This window comes from Gekko japonicus, unplaced genomic scaffold (assembly GCF_001447785.1).
Source record: "Gekko japonicus isolate JY-2015 unplaced genomic scaffold, Gekko_japonicus_V1.1 scaffold100, whole genome shotgun sequence".
NCBI classification, from domain to species: domain Eukaryota; kingdom Metazoa; phylum Chordata; class Lepidosauria; order Squamata; family Gekkonidae; genus Gekko; species Gekko japonicus.
The window spans coordinates 1,934,152-1,959,512 of record NW_015167060.1 but is presented as its reverse complement, the minus strand read 5'-3'; the positions used below and the strand labels follow the sequence as shown (position 1 = coordinate 1,959,512).

At 45.3% G+C, this 25,361-nt stretch overlaps 1 protein-coding gene across 1 annotated transcript in view; it reads right to left on the bottom strand.

Moving 5' to 3' along the window:
• Positions 1-25,361, bottom strand: part of RNF44 (ring finger protein 44) — a 79,178-nt gene that overhangs the window by 11,598 nt on the left and 42,219 nt on the right. The window contains exons 2-5 of the mRNA XM_015412523.1: positions 12,615-12,796; positions 11,130-11,358; positions 1,294-1,461; positions 604-777 (exon numbers count right to left, since the gene is read on the bottom strand). Of these exons, the coding sequence (XP_015268009.1) occupies positions 604-777; positions 1,294-1,461; positions 11,130-11,358; positions 12,615-12,721 (678 nt within the window). The 5' untranslated portion in view covers positions 12,722-12,796. The remainder of the gene's footprint in view (positions 1-603; positions 778-1,293; positions 1,462-11,129; positions 11,359-12,614; positions 12,797-25,361) is intronic.

Below are 25,361 nucleotides of genomic sequence, written 5' to 3'. Positions count from 1 at the left end.
AGACTGCTGATGTCACGTTAACCTTTCCTTTGCCATACTAGTTGAAGACAATGGCTTGGATCCTGTGAATGAGTCCCAGGCACACTAGGCGGTTTCTGCTGCAGAGTGCACTTCCTCATCCACTGAAACTATTCCTGTTTGTAGAAGCTCAACAGTCTTCAGTGGGCCCTCGTGGAAACAGAAGTTTCAGAGGAAGAGAAAGCACACTGTGGCAGAGACTAACCATGTGCATGGAAGTCATTTGTAGCATTCAAGCCAATGGATAGGATTTCTGCCAGAGAAGATTACTTCTACACCAACTACCAGGTACAGAGCAGTTGTACAGCATGGTCACACTAGATCTGCCTGATGACGTACCCAGCCCATGGGTTTGTGTCTCGCCTTGATCACACAGGCAATAGATTATGTAATGTAGGAGATTTTAAAAATGGGACCCTTGTAACATGCCCTCCTTCATGACCACTGGAACCCTCACCTACGCACAATTGTGATTTGACAGTTTAACTGAACTACCTCCAAACTTATCTCTGCAATGATTCTCTTCTGCACGGGGTGCACAAAAGCAAGCTTTCGACTGAGCCGAGGATGTCCCCAAAGACTTACCATGCGAGGATGCTGGGGCTGGAGTGGGACAAACTGGCTGAGGGGAGCCATATGCGGAGGCTGGTGTGGTGGCCCAGGCGGTGGAGGGTGCAAAATGTAATGATCGCTGGAGATAAGTGGCGGGAACGTTTGGTAGGAGACGGGGAGCTGCTGCATGGCACAGGCCTGGATCAGCTACAAAAGAAACAGGGGAGAAGGGGGTCTTTGTAAGAAGGCAACATGGGGCACACTTAGGATCAGGGCATCCAAGCTCAAAAGCAGCTGATGTCAATCTGGCTTCAGAGTGAGAAAGAGTCCCACGGGCAGCAGATTATTCCTGCGAATGTAGAATGTCGCTTGCTTTATTTATTTATTTCATTTATACCCCACTTTCTCCCCAGTGGGGATCCAAAGAGGATAACATCATCCCTCTTGCCTCCATTTTATCCTCTCAACAACCCTGTGAGGTGGGTTGGGCTAAGAGTATGTGACTGGCCCAAGGTCCACCAGCAAGATTCTGTGGCTGAGTGGTGATTCGAACCTGGGTCTCCCAGATCCTAGTCAGGCACTCTAACCACTACACCACACTGGCTTTCGCTAGGGCCATGTAGCGATAACATACCACATCAGAGAACAGGGACTTTAACTTCTGCTCCCTTCTCCCCCCCAATAAATCTGGACACGTACATGTACCCCTGTCAGTGCACTCACGGGGGGTGGGAGGCAGCAGAGCGGGTAGTGCTGTCCACTGAACATCACCGAGCATGCTGGGAGCTGCTGCGCACTACAACCTGGGATGTGCTGGCCAGTGTGAATGGGGAAGCCTTGTGTTGTTACTGTGGTCACCGTGTAGGACAGAGGGACGGCTCCCTGATGCACCTGGAGGAAAGAGAAATGCACAGCAGAGTCAAAGCTGCATCTCCTCTTGCATCAGCACATCCAAGCTACCTGAAGCCCCTCTCCTAGCCTGAGTCCACAGTTAAGTGTGCCAGGTAGGATCCAAACAAGCAGTGTTACAAAAGGAAGTGCCAAGTTTCAGGACTGCAGAGATCTTCATCAACCACGGGTATTAGAAAGATCACAACAATGCTATAGCATCCCCCTCTAGCACGCAAACAATTGGATGAAGATTCAGACTCTATATAAAGTCTGCTGAAAGTTAGTTTAAGAATCACAGGGGCCTGAGCCTTTGGCCTCTTTCAGGAGACCTGCAGCAAGAAAATGCTAAGCTCCACCAATCTATACAGTTAACAAGGATAATATCAACCTCACAGCTTCCCAGTGTTGGCTGAACCGAATGGCTTCCCAGAGGTTGACAGCCACAGTCTGTGATCCAACGTTTTTGAGCCCGAGAGCCACTATGAAAAAACTTCCTCTAAGGACACTCATACAGGTTCATGTGTATTCAAGTGTGCCAATCAGCTGAAGTGCTGGTTCCTAGTAGAAGCCACCTCCCCCACCTTTTGTATGCTGCTGAGGTTTGGGGATGGAAAGAGGATATCCTTACTAGTATAGAAACAATTCAAATTCAGTTTTTAAGGCGCATCCTGGCCCTTCCTAAGGGAACGCCAGTCGCCCTGATGAGAGCAGAAACTGGCCTTCCTTCCTTAAGGGTGCAGGTGAACCTTGCTGTTCTAAAATCTTGGGGAGGAAAACAGAGCTGCCAGTTCTGACTCATTCAGTCAACTGGCATTTAATTCAATGTTATCCAAAGACTTGGAGTGTTCTTGTTTTCTTAATAATCTAATATCAAGGTACTTCATTCCTGATGACCTTCTCAGTCCTTCAACAAACAGTTCACATCTTAGAGACTGGCTATTTAAGTGTGATGCTCTGTTAGACAGTTACTCTTAAGATTACAGTCTGCTCTTTGGTTCAAATTGTTTAAGAACGACCATTTGAGATCCTCCTTCCTAGTTAGTATAGATAATCATAACCTCAGAGAAGCCTTCACATCCTTGAATTTTTGAATCAATGCCAACGGCTGTATTAGCCGGGTGCTATGGTAGAACACCTAAGGAACTGCGCTTTTGTATTTGTGGCTCTTCTGTTACTGAGGATCTTCCCCATTATATTTTTGAATGCTGGATGTATGCCCAACCTAGGTTAAAATTCCTCTCCGAGACTTTATCGGACTTACGTTTCTACTCAGACTCTGAGAAGATTGTATTCTTGTTAGCTGATTCTGATGTCAGCATATCTTAGAATGGCATTATATGCTTTGGGCTGCAAAGAAGATATGGGCCAACACTGTTCTTATGGGAACTAGTATTGCTCTCAGCAGACACCTTTTGATTCAATTAATTTCCTATATCCTCGGTTTATTTTATTCTGATTTTATGGTTCGATTCTATCTTAAATTTTACTCTATTTCATATCAATATTCATATTTATAGCATCCCTCTCTGTTGTTATCCTTGGTTTGTAATGGCCTATGGCTAAATACAAACAAATTTCTATTCATTCCTAGTAGAAGCCACCATTGCTCTCAAGTCTCTGGAACTGACACAGGAACCTTGGAGACAAGTGTTGCTGAAGGCAGCTCTCTACCATGGCTCTCAGGCCTTGAAAAACTTTTAATCACACAAAGATGTCTTCCAACCTTTGAGACATTATTCATCTCAGTCAACACTGCAAAGCTACAATATATTTTGTTTACTAAGGAATACGTATTGCTGAACCTCTGCATCCAGACTGGCTCTTGCAGAAAGGTCTCTTGCGGAATGCACCAAGATGCTGACCAATCACCTAGCCCAGGAGTTTCAAACTCATTTGTTCTGAGGGCCGGATTTGACATAAATGGGACTTTGTTGGGCCGGGCCATGTGTGTCATAAAATGTAATGCCAGATAGCAGAGATACAAACTCTATAAAGGACACAGACAAACACAATTCAAGATATTATAGCAGCTATTCCATTGGAGCCCCACATTAGGAGGGTGTGTGTGTTAAAACTAGTATTTCTCTGCAAAACTGAAGCCCCAGCCCCAGTCTACTCAGAGTGGCAGTGGCTCTCCAGGGTCTCAGGGGTTTTTTACTGGATGGTTTGAGATAATAATTTTGGGTGTCCTCTTCAGCACTTGTTCTGCTATTATTCCACTGGAGCTACAGATTAGGAGGGTGTGTGGAGTCCCTTGAGTTTGCAGAACTCTATATTTTAACCCTGACTGGTCCAAAACCTCCCCCCCCCCCACGCCCTTAAACCATGCCTGTCTAAACTGGAAAGGTGGGGGGATGGTGGGATTTTGCAAAGCAAGTTTTAAAATAAAAAAGAAGCACAAGGACCATAGCAGAGCCCCTCCCCCCAGCTCCTACCTGTGAGGAAGACTACAGATACCGGGAGTGGTGGCTGGGAAGTTTGGCAGCCCCGTCCTCTGCTTCCTGCCCTCAGAGACAGCCCCACCCGCTGATCTTTATACTCGGAGGCAGCTCAAGCTCAGAACAGTGAGGATGGGCAGGGGAGGGGGGAGAGAAGAGACCCACTTCCAGGCCATATTAAAGGCCTGGACAGGCAGTTCTGGACCACAGGCTGTAGGTTGGACACGCCCGACCCAGCCTATACAGCTCTTGGACTGCCTTTTCACAGCCTTTATTGTTTGATTTCATTCTGAATCATATTTCATCAGTTACCATTTTTAAAAATTGTTCATTCGTATATAATCTGATGTTACACCCTTAGGAAGACCCTCTCTTTCAAGTTTCCATCTAGGCCCTTTGCTGCCTTCCTTGGAAAACTGGTCTCCCAGCATCTTTTGAACATCGGTCCTCAAGAAGGCCAGCCTCCCAGATAACCTGTGCACTGGAGCAAGCCCTTGTGCTGGATGCCACAGCAGCACATTATACCATTGGTCTAAAAGGTTCCCGTAAAATGACATCAGACCCTTAGCCTAGATACATTGCTGGGAGGAAGGGAAGTGCAGAGTGGTGTGCCCAGATGTGCGCCTCATGGCACAGACTTGCATTGGAGTACCAACAAAAAACTACTTGTGTTGGACCTTACAGCCAGAGGGTATAAAGACTGAACAGTCAACATCAGATATAATTTTAATAAGTCTCTAAGCTTGTTTTATTTTGCTAGACAGAAAATGGAACCTGCGGTGGAGAGGAGGCATTTAACAAGAAAAGTGACAGTGGGCAGACCACCACCACCAGACCCTCTCACTGGCCTGGATAAAGATTGCGCTAGGAACACAGTCTCCAGCTGGGTTTAATTTTTACTCAATGCAGCCTGGAACTCAGCCAAGTGAAACCAGCACAGACTAAAATCTGGAGCTCGGCAGTTACGTGACACCAGCTCCCTAGGGAACAGTGTGCATGAGCAAAGGGACAGGAACACTATTAGCAGGGACCATCTCTGGTAGGGAGGCCTACCAGAGGCTACAATGCACATACAAGAATTTACAACGTCTTGTCTCACAAAATGGTAAAAGCTCTCTCTCAGGTTGTGTGGAAGAAAGGTCTGAGGGAACCATGTTCTACAGAGGTCCCCAAGTGCCACACAAGGAGAACTAAATTCAGTAGCAAAGAGCTTGCTGGACACTGAGGCCCCCACTCTCCATCAGGCCACGGTACAGATAAATAAAGGCCCATCAAAGGGTGAGTCACTTCTTTGGCTGCTGGATTTGAAGGTACTTTCCCTTCAGAAGCCCAGTGGTGACTGCATGACTGGTGCCATCGGGACAAGGCTCTCAACAGTTTTGAGGCCCGCCCTGGAATATGAGCTGATCAAAAGGACTGTGACAAACGTTCATGTAATCTCTGCCATGAAACTTGCAGGTCTGCATTATTTTTAGAGAAATCTGTGCTTTTGCTTTAAAAAATATCAATGGAGAAAAAAAATGTAGGGTGTGGGTCATCTTTAACAAATGAAATCAACCTGTCGGCATTCTAGCAGTCACAAGATTTCTGTCCTGCACGATTTCCATGCCTCCCTCAACCATGCTTTCTTTCTCTTAATGTTCTCAGTTCATTCCAAAACAAAGTTAAGAATGGCAAAGTGAGATGGACATTAATGGTCCTTTCTCCTTGACACTGGTTCCACAGGATCCTTATCACAACTCCTTCGTCCGACAGGGAATGATGGCTGTTAGGAGGAAGCATGGTTTGTGAGAACTGTTATAAAATGATGTATAGGTGGTACATGACTCCGAAAAAAATTGCAAATATGAACCAGAATATGTCAAATAAGTGTTGGAAATGTAAAAGCCATGAAGGCTCATTTTACCACATGTGGTGGACTTGTGAGAAAGCAGTTGACTTTTGGACAAAAGTCCACAAAGAAATGCAAAAAATTCTGAAATGCTCTTTTAAAAAGGCACCGGAAATTCTGCTTTTAGGATTGAAAATGGAAGAAGTCAATACAACTAAAAAGACCTTATTCTGGTACTTAATCACAACAGCGAGAATGATTTATGCACAATTTTGGAAAACAGAGAAAGTGCCAGAAATTGAGGACTGGATACAAAAAGTTCTGTTCATGGCAGAGATGGACAAAATTACAAAGAAGTTGAATAACAAAGAAGACGACGTGTTTTTTCAAGAATGGAGTGACTTTAAAATATATCTGGAAAAGAACTGGGATGTGAAACAAAACTTAATATGTTTAGATCAATATTAAGTCAAATGATATTGTTGATGATATGAAGTAATTTGGAGCAGGGGTGGAAGCATTGTGGGAAGCCATTGGAGGGAGGGGAGGAATTGGGAATGGGGTAGACAATTGATAGAATGAAATGATTTAAGCTTACATGTTGTATTCCTGAGAAAATAAAATTTGTTTACTAAAAAAAAAAAAAAAAGGAGGAAGCATGGTTTGTCACATTCAGTTCTGATCAGAACCCTTGGAAAGAACTGAGCATTTTCCATATGGGCATGGAGAAGGCACATGACCAGAAGGGACATAGGCAAAATCCTTCCTGTCCCTTGTACACCTTTCTTTGGAAGGCCATAAAATCAAGGGGCATAGCTCCACAGAGGAAAACCAACAGCAGTGGGTACAGTGAGGAGAAAGCAGTGAGGAACTTCTTAAGAGTTTTGGCTCCAAATCCAGAGGGCTCAGCCTGACCCTACCAAGCAAGAACCTATACATCTGCCATGTATTATCAGCCCACTGACTCCTCTAACCAAACATCACTTATCCTAATTAGCAGTGTCCTTTCTCACAGAAATCATTCCCAGTTCTACTAACCAAGAAGCTCAGTCTTTTAAATGTGAGATACCTGGTACTCAGCTTGGAACCTTATGTATGCAATACACATGCTCTGTCTGTGAATTATGGTCCTTCCATGATCTGCAAGCAGCAAACTTGAAAGTGCCTGCTGCTGTCTCGGCAGTTTGGGGGAGAAGGGAAAAAGCCTCCATCTAGTCCTCCCACCTGCTTGTTGCTATCTGCTTCACTTGGTCACTGAGAAGAGGTCTGGGTCCAACCTACCTGAGGGACCGCCTTTCCCCCAAGAGCACTACGGTCTGGGGCCCAAAATCTGCTAACTATTCCGGGCCCCAGGGATGCTAAACTGGCTGCCACTAGGGCCAGGGCTTTTCCGGTGGCGGCTCCTACCTGGTGGAATGAGCTCCCGGGGGAGATCCGGGCCCTGCGGGATCTTATGCAGTTCCGCAGGGCTTGCAAGACGGAGCTCTTCCACCAGGCTTTTGAGTAGGGGCCGCCGCCCCCCACTATATCACCACCGTGGTGGGCTGGAAGAGGCCCTGAGAACAAACATCTGAATACTGAAGCCACAGACCGTCTACCAGGAACTTTTTTGGAATTGTTCCGTCATCTTTGGATTTTGAAGCCCTTGAAGAATACTGAGCACTTTACCTGAATTAGGATTAGATTTTAAGATGTATAGTATGTTTTAAACTATAAGTATATTATGTTTTATTGTAGCAAGGTAATCTCGCCTTTGTAAGCCGCCCTGAGCCCTACGGGGGTGTGTGTGTGTATAAATTTGATAAATAAATAAATAAATAAGCTGAAGAGACTGGAAGGATCCTGAGGTGCTCAGTTCGTGACACTGACTGCACCTGGAGAAGCCTGCATGCTGGCTCAGCTCTGCTAGCAGTCAGCCCCTTTCTGGCTTAGCTAGCCTTCATAACACACTTCCCATCTAAGGTGGAACTTTGGTGGCTGGTGGAACCTTATGTGCGATCTCTTGCAAGTGGTGGTTGTGGAGGTCTGAGGTAGGAAACTTGCCATGTGTGTTGGATTAAGGTAGTGCAGGGATGGGAAGATATACCGATGGGAAGAGTGTTGATCTCAGAAAACATGGAGGGAGATGTAATGGTGCTCGTTGCATTTCTAATCTCCATCCTATCCCTCAAAACGTGAGTGGGGATGCTCTGTTAAGTGGCTCCACTTCGACCTTGGTGCTGTGCAATGTCAGATCTGTGAAAAGTAAGATCACAGCAATATCTGACCTGCTGTGTGAAGAACAGGCCGACCCAGCTTGCTTGAGTGAAACCTGACTGGATGTCTATGATGTGGTCACTCTGACACAGCTCACACCAGGTGGATATAAAGTCCTTTGCCAACCTTGACTGGTAGGGACAGGGGTGGGGTAGCATTTCTTTTCCATGGACATTTCTCTATCACTAGGTACCTGGTGCAGATAGAGGCCAGCTTTGATTGTATGTACCTTGCGTTGAGCACCAGGGACAGATCAAGGATCCTGCAGGATCTCTGGCTGAGCTAACGGAGGTGGTTTCGGACTTGGTGTTGAGAACCCCAAGGGACTGTCTTAGATTGTAATGAGCCCAATGTGGGACAAAGGGCATACTTTTCTGCACCTTTTCTGCACCAAGTGGCTTGCAGTGATTTTGATTAGAGGGCTTGAGTTTTGGCCTTTGTTGTGGTCAGATCACTATCTTCTGAAGGCACAAGTGAGCTTGTTGCCTTCCTCCTTGCTGGTGAATCAAAGATTAGTAGATCCTGCTGGTTTTCAGGCAGCTCTAGGTGATTTTGAGAGTCTCCCCAGTCACTATGTTGAGGCACCTGTGGTCGTGGAGGCCCTTGTAACTGCATGGAATGATAGGCTGACTGGGGCTATAAACAGAGTTGCTCCTTGGCATTCTCTTCCACACTCTGTGAGGCTCCCAGCTTCTTGGGGTTTACCAGGGGGCTGAGCAACATGAAGCAGTCTGGAAGACAAGCAGAGCAACGTTGGCAGAAGACTCAGATGAATCAGACAAAGCCCATTCGAAGGCCTATGAGGCGGCAGTGATGGCAGCAAAGGTGGCTTTCTTCTCTGCCACCACTGCATCAGCAGAATCTTGTCCAGCTCAGGGACTCAAGGTGGTAGATTATTTGATAACACCTAAGTCCGACACTGCGTGCGATGAAAACTTAGCCACCAGCTGTGATGTTTCTGCCAAGGTTCTTTGCTGACAAAATCTCCCTCATCCATTCTGACTTGGAGGCCAAGCTGAGGGCAGATCCACTACCCGAGGTGTCGGGCGGATCCAGTACCTGCGGTGTCAGAAGCACCTCCTTGTCCTTTCGTTGTGGACAGTTTCACATTGATCCTGCTTACAGATGCTGACAGGGTCCTTGGAAGTTTGAGGGCCATCATGGCTCCAATACTTTCCCCCAGCAAACTTTAAAAAGCTGTTAGTGAAAATCATCAACTCCTCTGTGATTCAGGGGACTCTCCCTAGGCCTTTGAAAGAGGCAGTTAATAGATATCTGCTCAAGAAACCTTCTTTAGCTAGGGATGAGGTAGCCAATTACAGGCCAGTCTCCATTTTACCTTTACTAGGAAAGGTGATAGAGCATGTGGTGGCAGAGCAGCTCCAGGGTTTCCTAAATGACACATCTGCCCTTGGCAAATTTCAGTCTGGCTTCAGGCCTGGGTTTGGTACTGAGACGGTTTTAGTTGCACTGGTGGATGATCTTCCTTTAAAGTTGGACAGGGGACAATCTTCCCTGTTGGACCTTTCAGTGGCCTTTGATACAGCTAACTACTCCATTCTTATCCATCAGTTTGAATATGCAGTTGGTATTAAGGGCATAGCCCTTTGGTGGGTTTGCTCTTTTCTGTCTAACTGGTTTTCACCAGAGGTACAGAATCGACTGGGTGGAATTTATGTTGTGGGGTGCCACAAGGTTCTATTCTCTCTCGTGTGTGTGTGTGTGTGTGTGTGTGTGTGTGTGTGTGTGTGTGTGTGTGTGAAAAAGAAGCCACTGAGTGAGAGTGTCTGGAACTTTGGGGTTGGCTGACAGCAATATGCAGATGACACTCAGCTCTGTATTTCATTATCCAAGCCTCCAGATGCATCCATCTTGGTTCTGAACTGGTGCTTTGAGGCTGTGGTCAGGTGGTTAAGGCAGAACAAACTGAAGCTGAATCCAGACAAGGCAGCGCTAACATTGATCGGGAAGGCTGATATTCTTGGGGGGACTGCATCCACTTGCCCTAGATGGAGTAACATTGGCTTTTTCAGAGCAGATTAAGAGCATGGGGGGGTGCTCATGGACCTTGCCTTGCTGTTTGAAAAGCAAGCTGGCCTTCTAACAGCTGCATCTAATTTAGCATAATTCACCAACCTTCTCATTACCTAAATGCAGCTGATCTGGCCACACTGATTCATGCTTCTGTAACCTCACAGCTGGATTAGTGCACTGCACTCTACAGAAGGCTGCCCTTAAAAACAACTGAGGAGCACATGTGGTCCATTTTGAAACAGTTTCATTAGTCTGTTTCCAAGTTCAATTCAAGATGCTGGTTATGGCTTTTAAAGCCCTTCTTGATCTAGGGCCCACATATTTGAAGGACCGTCTCCCTCCATATGTCCCTGTGTGCCAACTACGGTCCTCAGGCAGCCATCGATTGGCTATCCCACCACTTAGGGAGACCCATCTGGTATTGATCACAGCCCTGGCCATTTCCACTGTGGCTCCAGCTCTGGGGAACGGGCTCCCTGAAGAGGTGGGGGGGGGCCTCCTTAGAGAACTTCAGAAGGTGCTGCAAGGCCTGCCTGTTTTCCAGGGTGTCTAAGGGGGTTTGAACAGCTGGCATCTTTTAAGTGGGGAAGGAAGGAGAAATTTGGGGCTTATTATTTTATCTTTGGTTTCAGCTGGGGTTGTTTTAATTATTATTGTAAACTGCCTTGCACCAAGAGGAAGGGCAGGATACAAATTTTACTTCATAAACAGCTACCTGCGCATCTAGCCTGCATGTCCCAAAGAAAGGGGTTCACTCACACCAGTTGTAGTATGCCCCTAGGTGGGCTCAGACCACCACCCTTCAGTGAACATATGGATGTGCACACATATCTGAATGCGCCACACAGAGAAAGAGTTACAAGGGGGATTCATCTTCATTGCTGTACAGGCAATACTGAGCATGTCCAACATGATCCTTATTGCTCTTCTTCAACAGAGAAAATGGACGGGGGATGCTCATCCTGGCCGAGGATACTAAGTCAAGATGATTCAAGTTCCAAGCAAGCCCCAGCCTGTATTTTTGAACTGAAAGGACAAGATTTCAGCCACTGAAATTGCTCTTGCAAACTGAATCCCCTCCCCACCTTAGACACAAACAGAGAACCCACCTGCTCGTGGAGATCCACCATGAATGGATGCTGGTGGGGTGGGTGCGCAGCCGGGTGAAGCATTCGTGGTGGCGTATTGGCCAGAACGTACGCCGGGTGCTCATCTACAGGAACGTGTGGCTGTGGCTGCTGCTGCTGGAAAAAAGCCGGGTGCAAGTAGTTCTCATCCTGGGCTAGCAGGGTTTGCAGAGGTCGCTCACGTCGGCCCCAGTGGTGCCGGGAAGGAGGGCTGTGGAGCCAGTTGGGGGAGAGAAATATAGAGGGGTGACCCCAGGGGCCAGCCAATTATCTGTGCCAAGCTCTTAGCTAAGCTACAGCCACTTTTATGGCAAGGATAGCAGCACAACACAAGGGGATCAACTGCTGATAAAGCACAACTGGAATCCAGCCACAACACTGTACACGTATGCCACACAGAACAAGTTGTCATTGTTGGCATGATTCTTGTTTGATGTAGTGTGAAGCTATTGTGCCAATATCTGGGAGGAAGACAGGCCATGAACTCTGCCAACCTCATTCCATATCTAAGATATACGCTTCGGAAATCATACCAGACATTGGTAGATTCCTACTGTTGGCTGGCTCAGTTCTTAGGGGGCAAATGAAGGAAGCCTGTGGTCATCAACAATGGGCTGGTGTTATGGATGGCTTTCCACCCAACATCTTCCCTTTTAGTACCCTTCTGGCCTGTTGTTTTGATACTGGTGAGAGCACGCTGAACTCTTGAGTAAGGGCAAAATTTAAATGGCTCCTTGGTTAATTAGAGGTGTTTGTAAACCTTTTCTACAGATACCTGAAGAAAATTACACAATGCAAGAAATGCATGGGCTGGATCCAGCACAGATTTCTGCAAACAGAAGAGGAGCAATTTTCACCAATTCCCTCTCCTACTGCAGACCTTCAACTTCCCCCTTCTGTTGTTCCTAGAGTCCTGTCCCCCAGGAGCAGCAGGGGGAGGCAGGAAAATCTTGCCCCACTGTCAGTAATTTCTTCTGTCGGTGAAATTTCCAGTGGATCCAAGCTCATGTTTACCCCTTCCCACCTCTATGGCCAAGAGAGTCCTCCACCAGTGAGCATACGAGTAGTAGGTTTTGTGCATTGTTAGCATAACTCCATATAGTCAGTACAAAAGGCTACCTTTGGAGGAAAAAAAGCACTACACTCGAGACACTGGAGGTCTACTTTGTTTACCATATTCCTTCCTTCCACGGTATGGCTTTACTGCCTATAGACTTATGCCTAAACCATATTAATATGGGTACCATCTTTGTTTCTACTACTACTACTACATATAGAGCTCTTCAGACACTAGAAATACTAGCCCATATTATATCACCTTCACTACCACCAGTAATCTAGCAACAGCCAGTGATTTAAGTGATAGTGGATGTAGCAGTAAATATTGCAGGTATAGGGAACCCCTCAACTTCCCAGTGTTTGCCTCAAGAAATCTTGTATGGCTGGGTAAAGAGCAATGTGCTGTACCTTCTCCTGAGGTGTGCTGGGCTGCCACAAGTTCCCCCTGAGAATCGCCGCTGGTCAAAGGGGGCAGAAGGAGGGCGCCTATTCACTGCCAGATCCCATGGTCGCATTGGGGATGTTGTCAAGGCGAAGGGAGATGCCGGACCTCAGGCTCCAAACTTGACAGCACACCAGTTCTTTGGGATCTGTAGGAAGTGATGAGAGAGAGAGCCAGTGAACTGGAGTCCTGAAGCAAAAACAGTAAATTGCCAAGGAGCTTTGATTCATGACAACTGCCCGCATACAAGTCGGGTTAAATACATACCACCAAGGGCCACCACAAAGGCAGCCCACAGCACAGCAGCAAAGAAGAAAGAAACACTTCACAGACTCAGCCATATTCAAACACCACATCTCATCTTCTCCCGCCATGCACAGAAAACCTTCTTCGCATACATGTTTCTCCAACAGCTCTGACTTTTTGCTCCTCTCATTCTTCTTCAGGCCCTTGTCCCTATCCATTATTCTCCTCCATAACGTATATTCCCCTTCTATTATGCCTCTTCCAACAGATAATGATTTGTAGCTCACTATGGCACAGTTATGCAAATACATGGCAGCCAGGGGGTTGGGGGTGCTTCTGTGCACAGCCTATTGCTGCCACCTAATGGCCTATTTAAATAGCTGGACGTGTTCTCAGAATCCACCACTCACAGCAAGACTGGGACAGAAGGTGGGAGGAGAAGCAAGGCAGAGGTGAGAACAAGAGCACTGACAAACTATGATACATACTTAAATAATGTGCAGGAGACTAACCCCAAGGGATCAGCTCCTCAGTTACGAATCTGTACTTTCCTGCCCCACCTCATCGACAGCACCAAGTTCATCACCATTAGAGGCACAAGGGCACGTTCTGTTAAGCACACACAGCCGGCAAATGACCCAAACAGACCAAGTAGATGACTCCCCTCTCATTGGAGCGCAATGCTCCTGCTCCCAGAGGATTTCGCGACAAGACCCTGCAATTAACACTGCTGTGGTGTTTACCCAAAGAATCCAGGCCTTTGAAAGGCTGAGCAAGGGAAGACCAAGTTGCCACAGCATTTGTGCAGCTTCTCCTGCCAGGATGCCCTGGAAAAGGACGCTGCATTTTACTCTTGGCTAAGTAGTTCCAAATCTCTTCGGAGAAAGGGTGGATAATTGTTCCCCAAGACATGACTGGGACCTGCTGCAATCCCATGGAACACTCCATCTGCAGACTATGGATGTAGCTTCTACCAAGGGAAACGATTCCGTTCCTCTGCAACTCCCAATTTCCTTGACAAGAGCAGCAAACTAATCGCTGCACATGATGAAGATTCAGGTGTTGCTACAGAACCCACTGGACCAAGGAACCAGAATTTCATACATAGGATCATGACTCTGATATAGCAGTCAAGAAGGATAAAGGCTGCTGCCTTGTGGAATATTCTCCACTGTTCATCTTAAGGTGTTCCATATCACTCATGTCAGTACAGGCAGCTCATTTGCATTTCTAAATACCACAACCATTATGCAGAACGCCACTGTATTTATATATGCTTCTACCAAATGACAAGAAGCTCCAACTTAAAGTTAGCTGGCAAGAATTCATACGTGTGAGAAGTATGCCCACATAAGAGCACAAGAGAAGTAATCCGTACCAAGATGCAATTAAGACAAGGCCGACTTTGAGAAAACGGTACTGGAGATGAAATGCCATTTTGGGCTAGAAAGAAACAATGCACACTAGTGGAAGCACATGTTAAACTAGGCCAGGGATCCTCAACATGGTGCCTTTAGGCACGCACCACGGTGCTTGCCAACACCATCCCTGGCACTCACCAAGTGTTTTAGAAAGTGGGCAGGGCCAGTTGGGGCTTTTGCCCAGCAGGGCTTTTGATTGGCCATGGCTGTGCAAGTTTTAAAAAAACGGCTTCAGCAGCAGCTGTCACTACAGCATAAGGATCTTCACTGCATGAATGTAGGTAAGCCGAGTGTATGCAAGGAAATGTTTTAAAACAATATGTTTATTTAAAAAGGCATTCTGTTAAAACAGAATTTCTGCCTGAAATATTGAAGAGTTGCTATTAGAGTTATGCTCACCCACACTCCCTGACATTCTGTGGTTAGCTCTGCCTCCTGTAGCACCCATTTTGTGGTTGGCTCCACTCTCTTTCGGCAGCCATTTTGTGATAGTGTCCACAACCCTGTGTTAGAATTCCAAATGTGCTTGCAGGCTTAGAGAGGTTGGGGACCCCTGTACTAGACAAAAAGGCCATCTAAAAAGGAACTGTGCCTTTGGCAGCAGTGTCTTCATTTCCTCTCAACACATATTCAATCACGGTGTTTCTGTATCTTTCTTAGAATGTCGAAGGCTATAAATGTCAGTGCCATATGCATCGCAACATTTCACAGAATAAGAACCCAAAACTTGCCACAAGAAAAAGCCCACCCCCAGGGGACATGCCTAAGAAGGCAACATTTTGGAAACAATGGAGAGCCACTCACACCCAAAACTAAAGATCTAGCCAAGATAATTGATGCCCAGTTGGCTTGAACTCTGTGGATGTGGGGGAAAACCCTGGGGCCGGCCCTGGCTATATATTCATGGAATCTTTAAAAATTTGGTAAATGAATTCCATTAATCCATTCACAATGTCATGCTCTTCCAGAGGTTTCTGTAAGATTATTGGGCAATTTTTCTGTCTAGAAGATATTATCACAGAAGCTTGGTTTTAGTTTTCAAAACTGTGAATTTGTGTCTGCAAAGATCTTCACAGTAAAAATGTTATAAAATAAAAACCCAGAGTTCAGAGAACTCAGTCCTATTGGTCCTCCACAAATCTATGCACACAGAATCAACCCCTTATCTCTTAAGTGCTAAGTTTCAAAAAGTCCAATGACTATAAGATTGTTTGGGGTGAAATAGGTTTGGATAAGGAAGGGATGTTAAGAGCTTAGTGTGAGGAGGAAGGGACAAGCAGTACAGATGAAAGTGAAACTTTTTGGGCGTACTACTCGAGAAATCTTGAGATCTTTGTGAGTGAATCCTCATGGATGTTTAAGCAAATACAAAAACATATCCTGTATACTGTTATTGTTAATCTGGGCGGGGGTTCCTGCATTTTGGGGGGCTCCAATTTGCCCCCGGCCAGCTGGCCGGTGTGAAGTCCCATGACCACCCACCTGGCCAGTCCTCTTCCTCCTCTCCTGCCTGATTTAAAAACCTTCAGCTGATCAGTGGGGATCACATCGCCCACTGATCAGCTGGAGGATTCTATAAATCTAGCAAGAGGGAAGGAGGGGGCGGTAACAGGCCACATACTGGGTTTGTGAGTGGGGTGGGGGGGTCACAGCACACAGGGCTGATTTCCCCCAGCCCCATGCACTGCGGCCCCCACCCCCCTCTCCCTCCCTCCTGCTAGATTTAAAGAACCCTCCAGCTGATCAACAGCCCAGGTATTCCCTGCATATCAGTTGAAGCTCTTTAAATTGAGCAGGAGGGGAGGGAGAGGGGTGGCCAGGTGGGTGGTCACACTTGGGGACATCCCTGCCCACCCCCGAAATGCCCCCCCAAAATCCCCCCACCAGACTGACGAGGGGACCTGGCAACCCTATCCAATACAGTGCAGCAGAAAAGTTAATCATTCATATTTGAACAACAGTCTCTTAGAGATAGTTCACCTTGCAATGATTTCATAAGTGGTAAATAACCAATCATTAATTTTCTGATATAACTAAAACTAACCTGAAAAGTTATTATACTAAAATGATACCTTCATCTGGGTTGCAAATATTAAGGCCAGCAAGAACAGGCCTTTATGTAGAAAACCATGATTTTAATTGAGTCTTACTGACTAGTGATTTAAATCGTGATTTAAATCACAATTTAAATCAATTTGATTTAAATCAAATCCACCCTGGAGAATCACCCATTCATATTCAATCAACATGGAACAATTTAATAAAAGCTGCTGTAAGTGCCTTTAATCTTCTGCTGTCGCTTAATCAATTTAAATTCTGCAACCTTATCACCTCTTTAACATGCACCATGTTCGCCCATGATTACCATCTATCCAGCTGCTGGGGCTAATATAGAAATGTATGTCACCATTTTTAGTTAACTTAACTTTAATCTAATTTGGTTTTAAATTGAATGTTTTAATATTTGAGAACTAACTGTAATGTTGATGAAAGTTTGATGTTACCTTCCCTGAACTCACTTGTGGGAAGGGCGGGATACAAATGCAATAAATAAATAAATACAATAACCCTAGCCAGGTTCTGACATTTGGAGCAATGTGTTGATGCTGCGAGCACAACATTAATGTATTTTATGCATACACACACACACACATATATGTTGTGCTGTATGTTTTTTCCAACTCAAATTCTCATAGAAACCTCCCTGCCCAAAATTTAGTGAGTGTACAGATGTTATAAGAAACAACCATGCATTACACTGGGTCAGGGTGGCCATCTTTTACCTCTGCTCCCCACTACCCTTCATTATTTGTCAACAAAAATATGATTTAAAAATGCAAAGTCTCTCGAGTACCCCAACCATGGCTGGAGATGGTTGTGTGCCAGACAACCATCCATCCTTCTCCTTACCAGCTAACACTGCACATTATCTTGCAGAACAAGAAAGAAATGAGAGTAAGCCTTGTGAAGCAATAAAACACAAACATCTTGTTAAACACTTGATTTTATTATACAATAAAACATCATGCTAAGTCAACACTGGCTGGGCAGTGGCACACTGAAGGATCTCAAAGTGTTTGTTTTTAGAACTGTGGATTGGACACAGCCCGACATGGCGATGGGCCAAAAACAAGCTGGCACAAAGAACAACCCCAAGGAGAATAATGCAGCATAGGCACATGTGCACACACTCATCCCCTCAATGGGATGAGGGCTAAGATCCAAATCATTCATCACTGCAGTGGACAAAGGTCTTCAAACACAGATCTGCTCCAACAAGTACATGACTAATTGTGAAGTCCTATGCAGAGCTGCGGTGGCTCAAGTGGTTAAGATGCTGAACTGCAGGCTGTGGAAGGTCAGTAGTTCAGCAGTTCGAGACCCGAGTGTGCCGCATGATGGAGTGAGCTCCCGTCTCTAGTGCCAGCTCCTGCCAACCTAGCAGTTCGAAAGCAAGAAATTGCAAGTAGATAAATAGGTACCACTTCAGTGGGAAGGTAACAGCGTTCCGTGCGCCTTGGTGTTTAGTCATGCTGGCCACATGACCACGGAAATGTCTTCGGACAGCGCTGGCTCTTCGGCTTTGAAATGAAGATGACCACCAGAACCCTAGAGTCGGATTCGACTGGCTTTCGAGCAAGGGAACCTTTACCTTTTATGCAGAGTTACTCCAGTCTAAACTCATTGATTTCAGTGGACATAGATTGCAGTAACTCTGCACAGGACTGCAAAGGGATTGCTTTTTTGTTTGTTTGTTTAATAACCTTACTTTAAACCAATTTATCATTTTCACAGTAAGTCTCACACAACTAATCCTATGTTTTCATTGATCAATTAAATCTGCTCATGATGAATAAAGCAAAAGTTCTAAGGACAACAAAAGCCTTTTTTCTTAGGTGTGGGGCTGTGGTTCAATGGTACAGGCATCTGGTTTGCATTCAGGAGGTCCCAGGTTCAATCCCTGGCATCTCCAGCTAAGAAGATCCAGTGTTAGGTAATGTGAAAGACTTCTCTCCACCTGACATCCTGAAGAGCAGCTGCCAGCCAGAGCAAACAATACTGACCTTGACGGATCAACAGTCTGAGTCAGTATAAGGCAGCTTCAGGCGTTCAAATGTGCTCTTCTCAGATGGTACTTGATGTGACAGACACATGCCTCATCACAGAAGAGGCATTGCCTCTTGTATGTGAGAAAGAATGGAATGCCTCTTCTTGAAAGATACCAACCACCTATGGATTTGTAAAATACTAACATTAAAAACAATTAAGTTCTTTAAAATCTTGTTGTTGTTATTGTTCAGTCGCACAGTCGAGTCCGACTCTTTGCGACCCCATGGACCAGATCCCGCCAGGCCTTCCGGTCTTTCGCCGTCCTCTGAAGTTGGCTCAATTTCATGTTCATTGCATCTATGACACTGTCTAACCATCTCATCCTTTGCCGTCCCCGTCTTCTTTGACCTTCAGTCTTTCCCAGCATCAGGGTCTTCTCCAGTGAGTACTCCCTTCTCATTTGGTGGCCAAAGTATTTGAGCTTCAGTTTCATTATCTGGCCTTCCAGGGAACAGTCAGGGTTGATTTCTGTTAGGATTGACTGATTTGATCTTCTTGCAGTCCAAGGGACTATCAAGAGCCTTCTCCAGCACCATAGTTCAAAAGAATCTATTCTTCGGTGCTCGGCCTTCCTTATAGTCCAACTCTCGCAGCCATACATGACTACTGGGGATACCATTATTCCCAGATGGAATGCCCATCTGGTGATGTCCATGTGTAGAGTCGCCTCTTAGGTTGTTGGTGTTCGCTATGACCAGTGTGTTCTCTTGACAAAACTCTGTTAAAAATCTACTGCCCAACTAATTGAGGACAACTTTTTAAAAAGTGTTCTTAGTTTGGTCCACGAACCAATCAACTATAACACTGCCTCCTTGGGTTAAAATGCCATTGTAAAATACTAACATTAAAAACAATTAACTTCTTAAAAACCTACTGCCCAATTAATTGAGGACAACTTTTTAAAAAGTGTTTTTAGTTTGTTCCACGAACCAATCAACTCTAACACTGCCTCCTTGGGTTAAAATGCCAAATGCTGACACTTTTCCCACTCTACTTTGTTCTCAAAGTCCATTTCCCCCCAGGAAAGGAGGAAGAGCTGAAGTGGGAAAGGCCGGGGACTCAGCAAAGGTCCTACACATACAGATTGTTTCATAGTTTCAACTGCACCCCCACCAACCGCTTTAGACCACTGTGAGGCCAGCTTAAAATTTGGGTCTGAAAATGAGGGTGAGATGCATCAGCTATCGCCCTGCTAGTGCAAGTGAAACTGGAAAGAATGCAGTGAAGCAGGAAGACAACTGTTCATTAAAATACCAACTCCATATCCTCAAACAAACAGCTGTACTACTACTTATCAAGTCTGGGGGGGGGCACACAGAAAGAAAAGAGGGCAATTTCCTGAACTGGAAGGTGTGGATCAAGAGCCTCACTGACTCACATGTGTTTTCCCACCTCCCAATTATACAGGGCTTTTTTGGTCCAGCTTGAGGAATGCTGAGCAACTCAAATACTGTAGAAATCTTTAGAAATGCAAACCAAACACTATATAAAAGAGCTTTGCCTATTTTAAAAGCAAAAGTTAAGCTCCTTGTCATCACAGCTGTGATGAAGTGCCCCTAACATCACTCATGTACATTATGAGTTGGAGCTTGATTGGATTTTTTTTAAAGCAAATACCATTTATTTGCAGAGGCAAAGGAAGCGTCAGCATGCCCTTCAGCATCCTTTGTTTAGATAAAGGCTAAAGTCTGCAACTGTGTCTGTAACACATCCTGGCAGCAATTTTAGTCACAGCGTAACTTATTTCACCTTTCCTCATAGCTGTTGAGAAAGGAGACTGAATGTAACCGATTGTTACACACACCTGCCACTGGAAGGATGTGCTATTTATGGAAACTCACATCTTAGTGATGTTGGGGCTAGCAACATGTGTGTACGTGCACAAGCTAAGTTCCATCAAGTTGCGGCTGACTTATGGAGACCCGTCGTGTTTTCAAGGCAAGAGACGTTCAGAGGTGGCTTGCCAATGCCTGACTCTGTGTAGCAATCTCTGGACTTCCTTGGTGGTCTCCCATCCAAATACAGCCAGCACTGACCCTGCTTAGCGGCTGAGATCTGATGGGATCAGGCTAGCCTGGGCCATCCAGGTCAGGGCCTAGAATCACATGCTCATTCTTAAAACTAACAGAAAACGATAGGCATTTTAGAAATTTAATTTCAGGTTTTTAAAAATGTTAATCAAAAAAGTCACTTTCTCTGAATGAATTATCACTGGAACTGTCTAAGAAAGCTAGATGGGTTAAATGCTCGAGATCTATATCGAGATGATGCCAAATGACATGCTACACCCATAGATGCACTCCTGTTCTACTTCAGAGGATATGGCATGCTATGTGGACCCCAAGTCTAGACACAATGATTGGAAACTGGCACGTTCACACACTACATGCTAAAAGACAGTTCACTGTTGATAAGGAAGTGTATCATTTAGCTCCACTACACAACCATTCCAGAGGAAATGGTTCAAAACATACCTGAATATGAAATCACAAGGATTTATATCCTGGCAGTAATGGCATTGACACAAATTAACAACAGTTAGAATCCCCATTCTGCCACTGAATGCAAGGATTCTGCATCTTGTTTGTCTTCTGCATTACTACCTGGCAAAAGCCTCACACGGCAGTTGATTTTCAGATATGGGTCCAGTTGTACACATTACAGATGGTAGGGAGAGACAGACTTCACTTTTCTGTATTGCTCAAAGAATGGACATGGTTTGCAGCTTTCTCAGTAACTGCATAAGAATAACCTGTAGCACATTTGCATATTTTCAAGTCACACATACACCACACTTATAATTATGCAACGGTATGTGAACATCACCCATCTGCCCTAATGACAATACCCACACATCAGGAGCATGATTCAGCCAGAGGACCTCACACAACAAGGACAGATCAACACGCAAATCTCACTCAAAACCAAAGGCTTTGTCCCTGCCTCCGCACAGTGTCACATTAAGACACGTCAACAGAACCACCACCACACACAGCTGGAGAATAAACAGAAGGCTCTTAAAGATCACATACGTCTTAAAATAAGCAGCAGGTGCCACCACACAGCGACATTTACAGGGAAGAACCCCTATCTTTGCTGCCTATTGAAAAGGAAAAAATGATGCACAGAAGCCAGGCCCACATATGACAGAAGAAAACAGGGAGTATTTCAGAAAGTCAGCCTCTTTTGACACACACTTGCTTCCCAGGTCACTGTAGTAATGTTTTAAACATTTCCGTACCCCCGATGCCAGAAACTGCTACGTCCTCCCCCATCTTGACATTCTATGTCCATCCGCCCACAGAAGAGCATGCACCCTACTATGACAGAAACACCCATGAGTTTCCACCTACCTATTTCTCCCACACAAAAACAGCCATCCCCCTCATTACCTTCTACAAGACACGGAACTTTTCTAGATGAGCAACACTCTTTAAAATGTAGCACCAGTTTCAAGTGAAATATACTGCACTCCCCCACTCCAGCACACACATGTACACATTCACATACTCAACTGGCATGCAGTCATCAAATGCCCCCCCCCCCCAAGAAATGTGCTACACTTCATGAAACTGTACTTCAGGGAATACTACAGTCATTACCTTGTTCTATTCCAAATTACTTCTAACAAGACCTTCTTTGTGGTTGTGGATGGTAGAAGGCTATGCTGCTTTCCAGCTGTAAACAGTGATGAATAGTAGGATAGCAGGAATAACCTCCACCCTGCTCATTCCCCCCCCACAAATTTACATCCCCTAAATGGCCCAGGCTAGCCTTATCTTGTCTGATCTTGGAAACTAAGCAGGGTCGACTCTGGTATTTGGATGAGAGACTTCCAAGGAAGCCCAGGGTTGCTATGCAAAGGCAGGCAATAGCAAACCACCTCTGAAGGTCTCTTGCCTTGAAACTCCTACAGGATCACCATAAGCTGGCAGCAACAACCCCTAGGGTTGGTAACTCCAAAAGCTATGCAATACCACATTACATGAAACATCACTGTTACCAGATTTGCTGAGGGCAATACATGTAAACTTCCTTGCCCCTCTAAACAAGACCCAATTCCAAGCTCAGACAGAGGGGAACGAACAATGCACGCCTGGGAAACTTGGAGCTGAAAAGCTATGGAGCTCCAAAGCAGGCTCAGAAAAGAAAACAGGGGCTATAATAAATTGGAATAATCAGAGATGGTTTACTGAGGAGAATCAGCCAAATACATTTTTTCAATATGTTTCAGTACAAATACCACAAAGCCCATAAATACCACTACCAAATTTTGGCACCCAGCCAGTAGTTACCTCCACAGAGTAGTGAGAACCTCAGCGGATTGGGGGGGGGGGTGGAGCAAGCAGAGGAGTGAAAGAGTACTAAAGAGGGGCTATTACCTATCCTTTTCTGCACTGGAGAATCGACAGGCGGTCTTGTTGCACTGATCCTTAAAGTGGCACAGATGAATGAGAGCTGGCCATGAAGAATCTGACTGGCCTGTTTGAATGACAGCTGGTATGAAGACAGCAGTTGCCCAACTCATAGCCTTAATTACTTATACCAAAATATCATCAATATATCTAATTCTCAATGTGGTCAGAGAAGTAGATACTTAAATCCAGCAACTGGGGCCATGAATAGACAAAACAGATCTTTCTACAAACCCCCAAAGCCTCAGGTTTGCAGAAAAATAAGAAAACTACATTGGGGGTTAACCCCCTCAAAATAATAGATGCAGTGCCTATAGCTTTAAGAAACGAATGCCCTCAGTGGCCACTGCTAAGCAACCACAACAGTGTTGTCAGCTTTCAAGCCTTGGTTTCTGTTGGTAAGGGGGGGGCAGGCCCTTTCTAGGACTGTTTTGGTCTTTTGAGGGAGGACTCACTGGAGCCAGGCCCTGCAGCAACTGCTGGGCAACTTGCTGAGGAGGAGCCATGGCTCAGTGGTACAGCATCTGCTTGGCATGCAGATGGTCCTATGTTCAGTCACCAGCATCTTCAGTTAAAAGATCTGTCAGCAGGTAATGTGAAAAACCTCTACCTGAGACCCTAGAGAGCCACTGTCAGTCTGAGAAGACAACAATGACTTTGATGGACTAATGGTCTGATTCAGTATAAGGCAACTTCATGTGTACCACCAAAATTGCATAAGTTACCCAGGCTTGGCTGCTTGATATTGTTCAATAGCAGCCACCCTACAAAAGCCAGCATAATTAAGTGGTTAGAAAATTCAGAGTAAGATCTGGGAGACTCAGGTTTGAATATCCACTCTGCTGGGAAAGCTCACATGGTGACCATGGGCCAGTCACACATTAACCTAATCTACTTCACAAGGTTGCTGTGAAGATAAAATGAAGAAGAGAATGATCTAAGCCAGTTCAGGTCCCCATTGTAAAAAAGGTCAGGGTATAAATAAAGTAAATACATAATAAATATTACAGAAAATGGGGGCAGATAAAAGTTGGTGGGTGAGAAGAAAAGAGAGGGGAGGCTATGGGAGCTTTCAGGGAAGGGAAACAGGAAACAGTGGGTGAGAGGAAATGAGATGCCCCCTGCAAATCCTTCAGGGTTTCCCACATACACAACATAATAGCCATGGTCATGCTAGATTAGGTCCACTTCCAGGACCCTTCTAAAGGTCCTACATACGTTAGCTGCTTCCTTGGTGAGCCATTGCTCAGATTCAATCATAGTGGCTAGTTCCAGCCTCCCAGTCCTTTTACCAGCCCAGTTCTATTTTTGCCTAGAAATTCTGTAGAATCCGGCAGACCTCAAAGGCTGTTTTGTCTGGCCAGGCGGCAACCAAAATGGTAGGGATTGATGCCCACAAAATGGGAGGCATAAAAGTCTCGGTAACAGATAGAATCACAGGGTTGGGAGGGACCTCCAGAGTCATCTAGTCCAACCCTTTGCATGATGCAGGAAATTCACAACTACCACCCCCCCACACACACACACCAGTGATGCCTGCTCCATGCCCAGAAGGTAGCAAAAAAAACCCCAGGATTCCTGGCCAAACTGGCCTGGAGAAAATATTTATTTATTCATTCATTCAATGTGTATCCTGCCCTCCCCACGAGCGGGCTCAGGGCGGCTTACATGGTTGGTAAAAAGGTAAAGGTTTCAATACCAATAAAACCACATAAAATCATTTAAAACAATCTAAATGATAAAACAAATGGCTTCCTGACCCCAAAGTGGCAATCAGCATTTCCCTGGGCGTGTAAGAAAGAACTAAGCACTGATGTAGCTCTCCCTGCCCAGATAAACTAGAACAAATCAAAGAACAAGACAAAAATTACATTTTTCTAAAGCAGAGGTTGTGGCTTTAAGGTCCCATGTGAACAATCAGTAACAGAGTGCTAAATTAAAGACAGCCAAGCCCATGATCATAGATGGGGGTGGAATTACTTGTAACTATCTGGCATGACCATTCCTCAAATACAAGTCCTCCGAATCATCCTTATATCAAGCCTAGACCTGGCTTGGCTAAAGCAAATCAGAAAGACAGCTGGTGTATGGAGACTATGATTTTTCTTGTTTATCAGCCATCGTCCTACTGCTGTCTTGTACTACCCATCTGTCTGCACCCACCTGCTGCTTCTTGTCTTATTAGATGACAAAGTCCTTTTAGGGAAGACCATCCTTAGCAAGTCTGTGTAGTCACCAGGATAGCAGGACCACAGTCAACAAATGGAACTTTAAATGACTCAAGAAATATGGCATATACAATGTTAGAAGATGAGCAAATAAATAACCTTCAGCTGGTGTAGATGTTGTTAGGTCCAGTGACTGCTGCGTTGCCTAGATGAGCAAATAAATAACCTTCAGCTGGTGTAGCTGATGTTGTTAGGTCCAGTGACTGCGTTGCCTGGGTGTGTTGCCTAATTTGAACATGGACACTAGTACCAGAGCTTGCAATAAACCCAGATGCCAACTTTGCTGCCACATA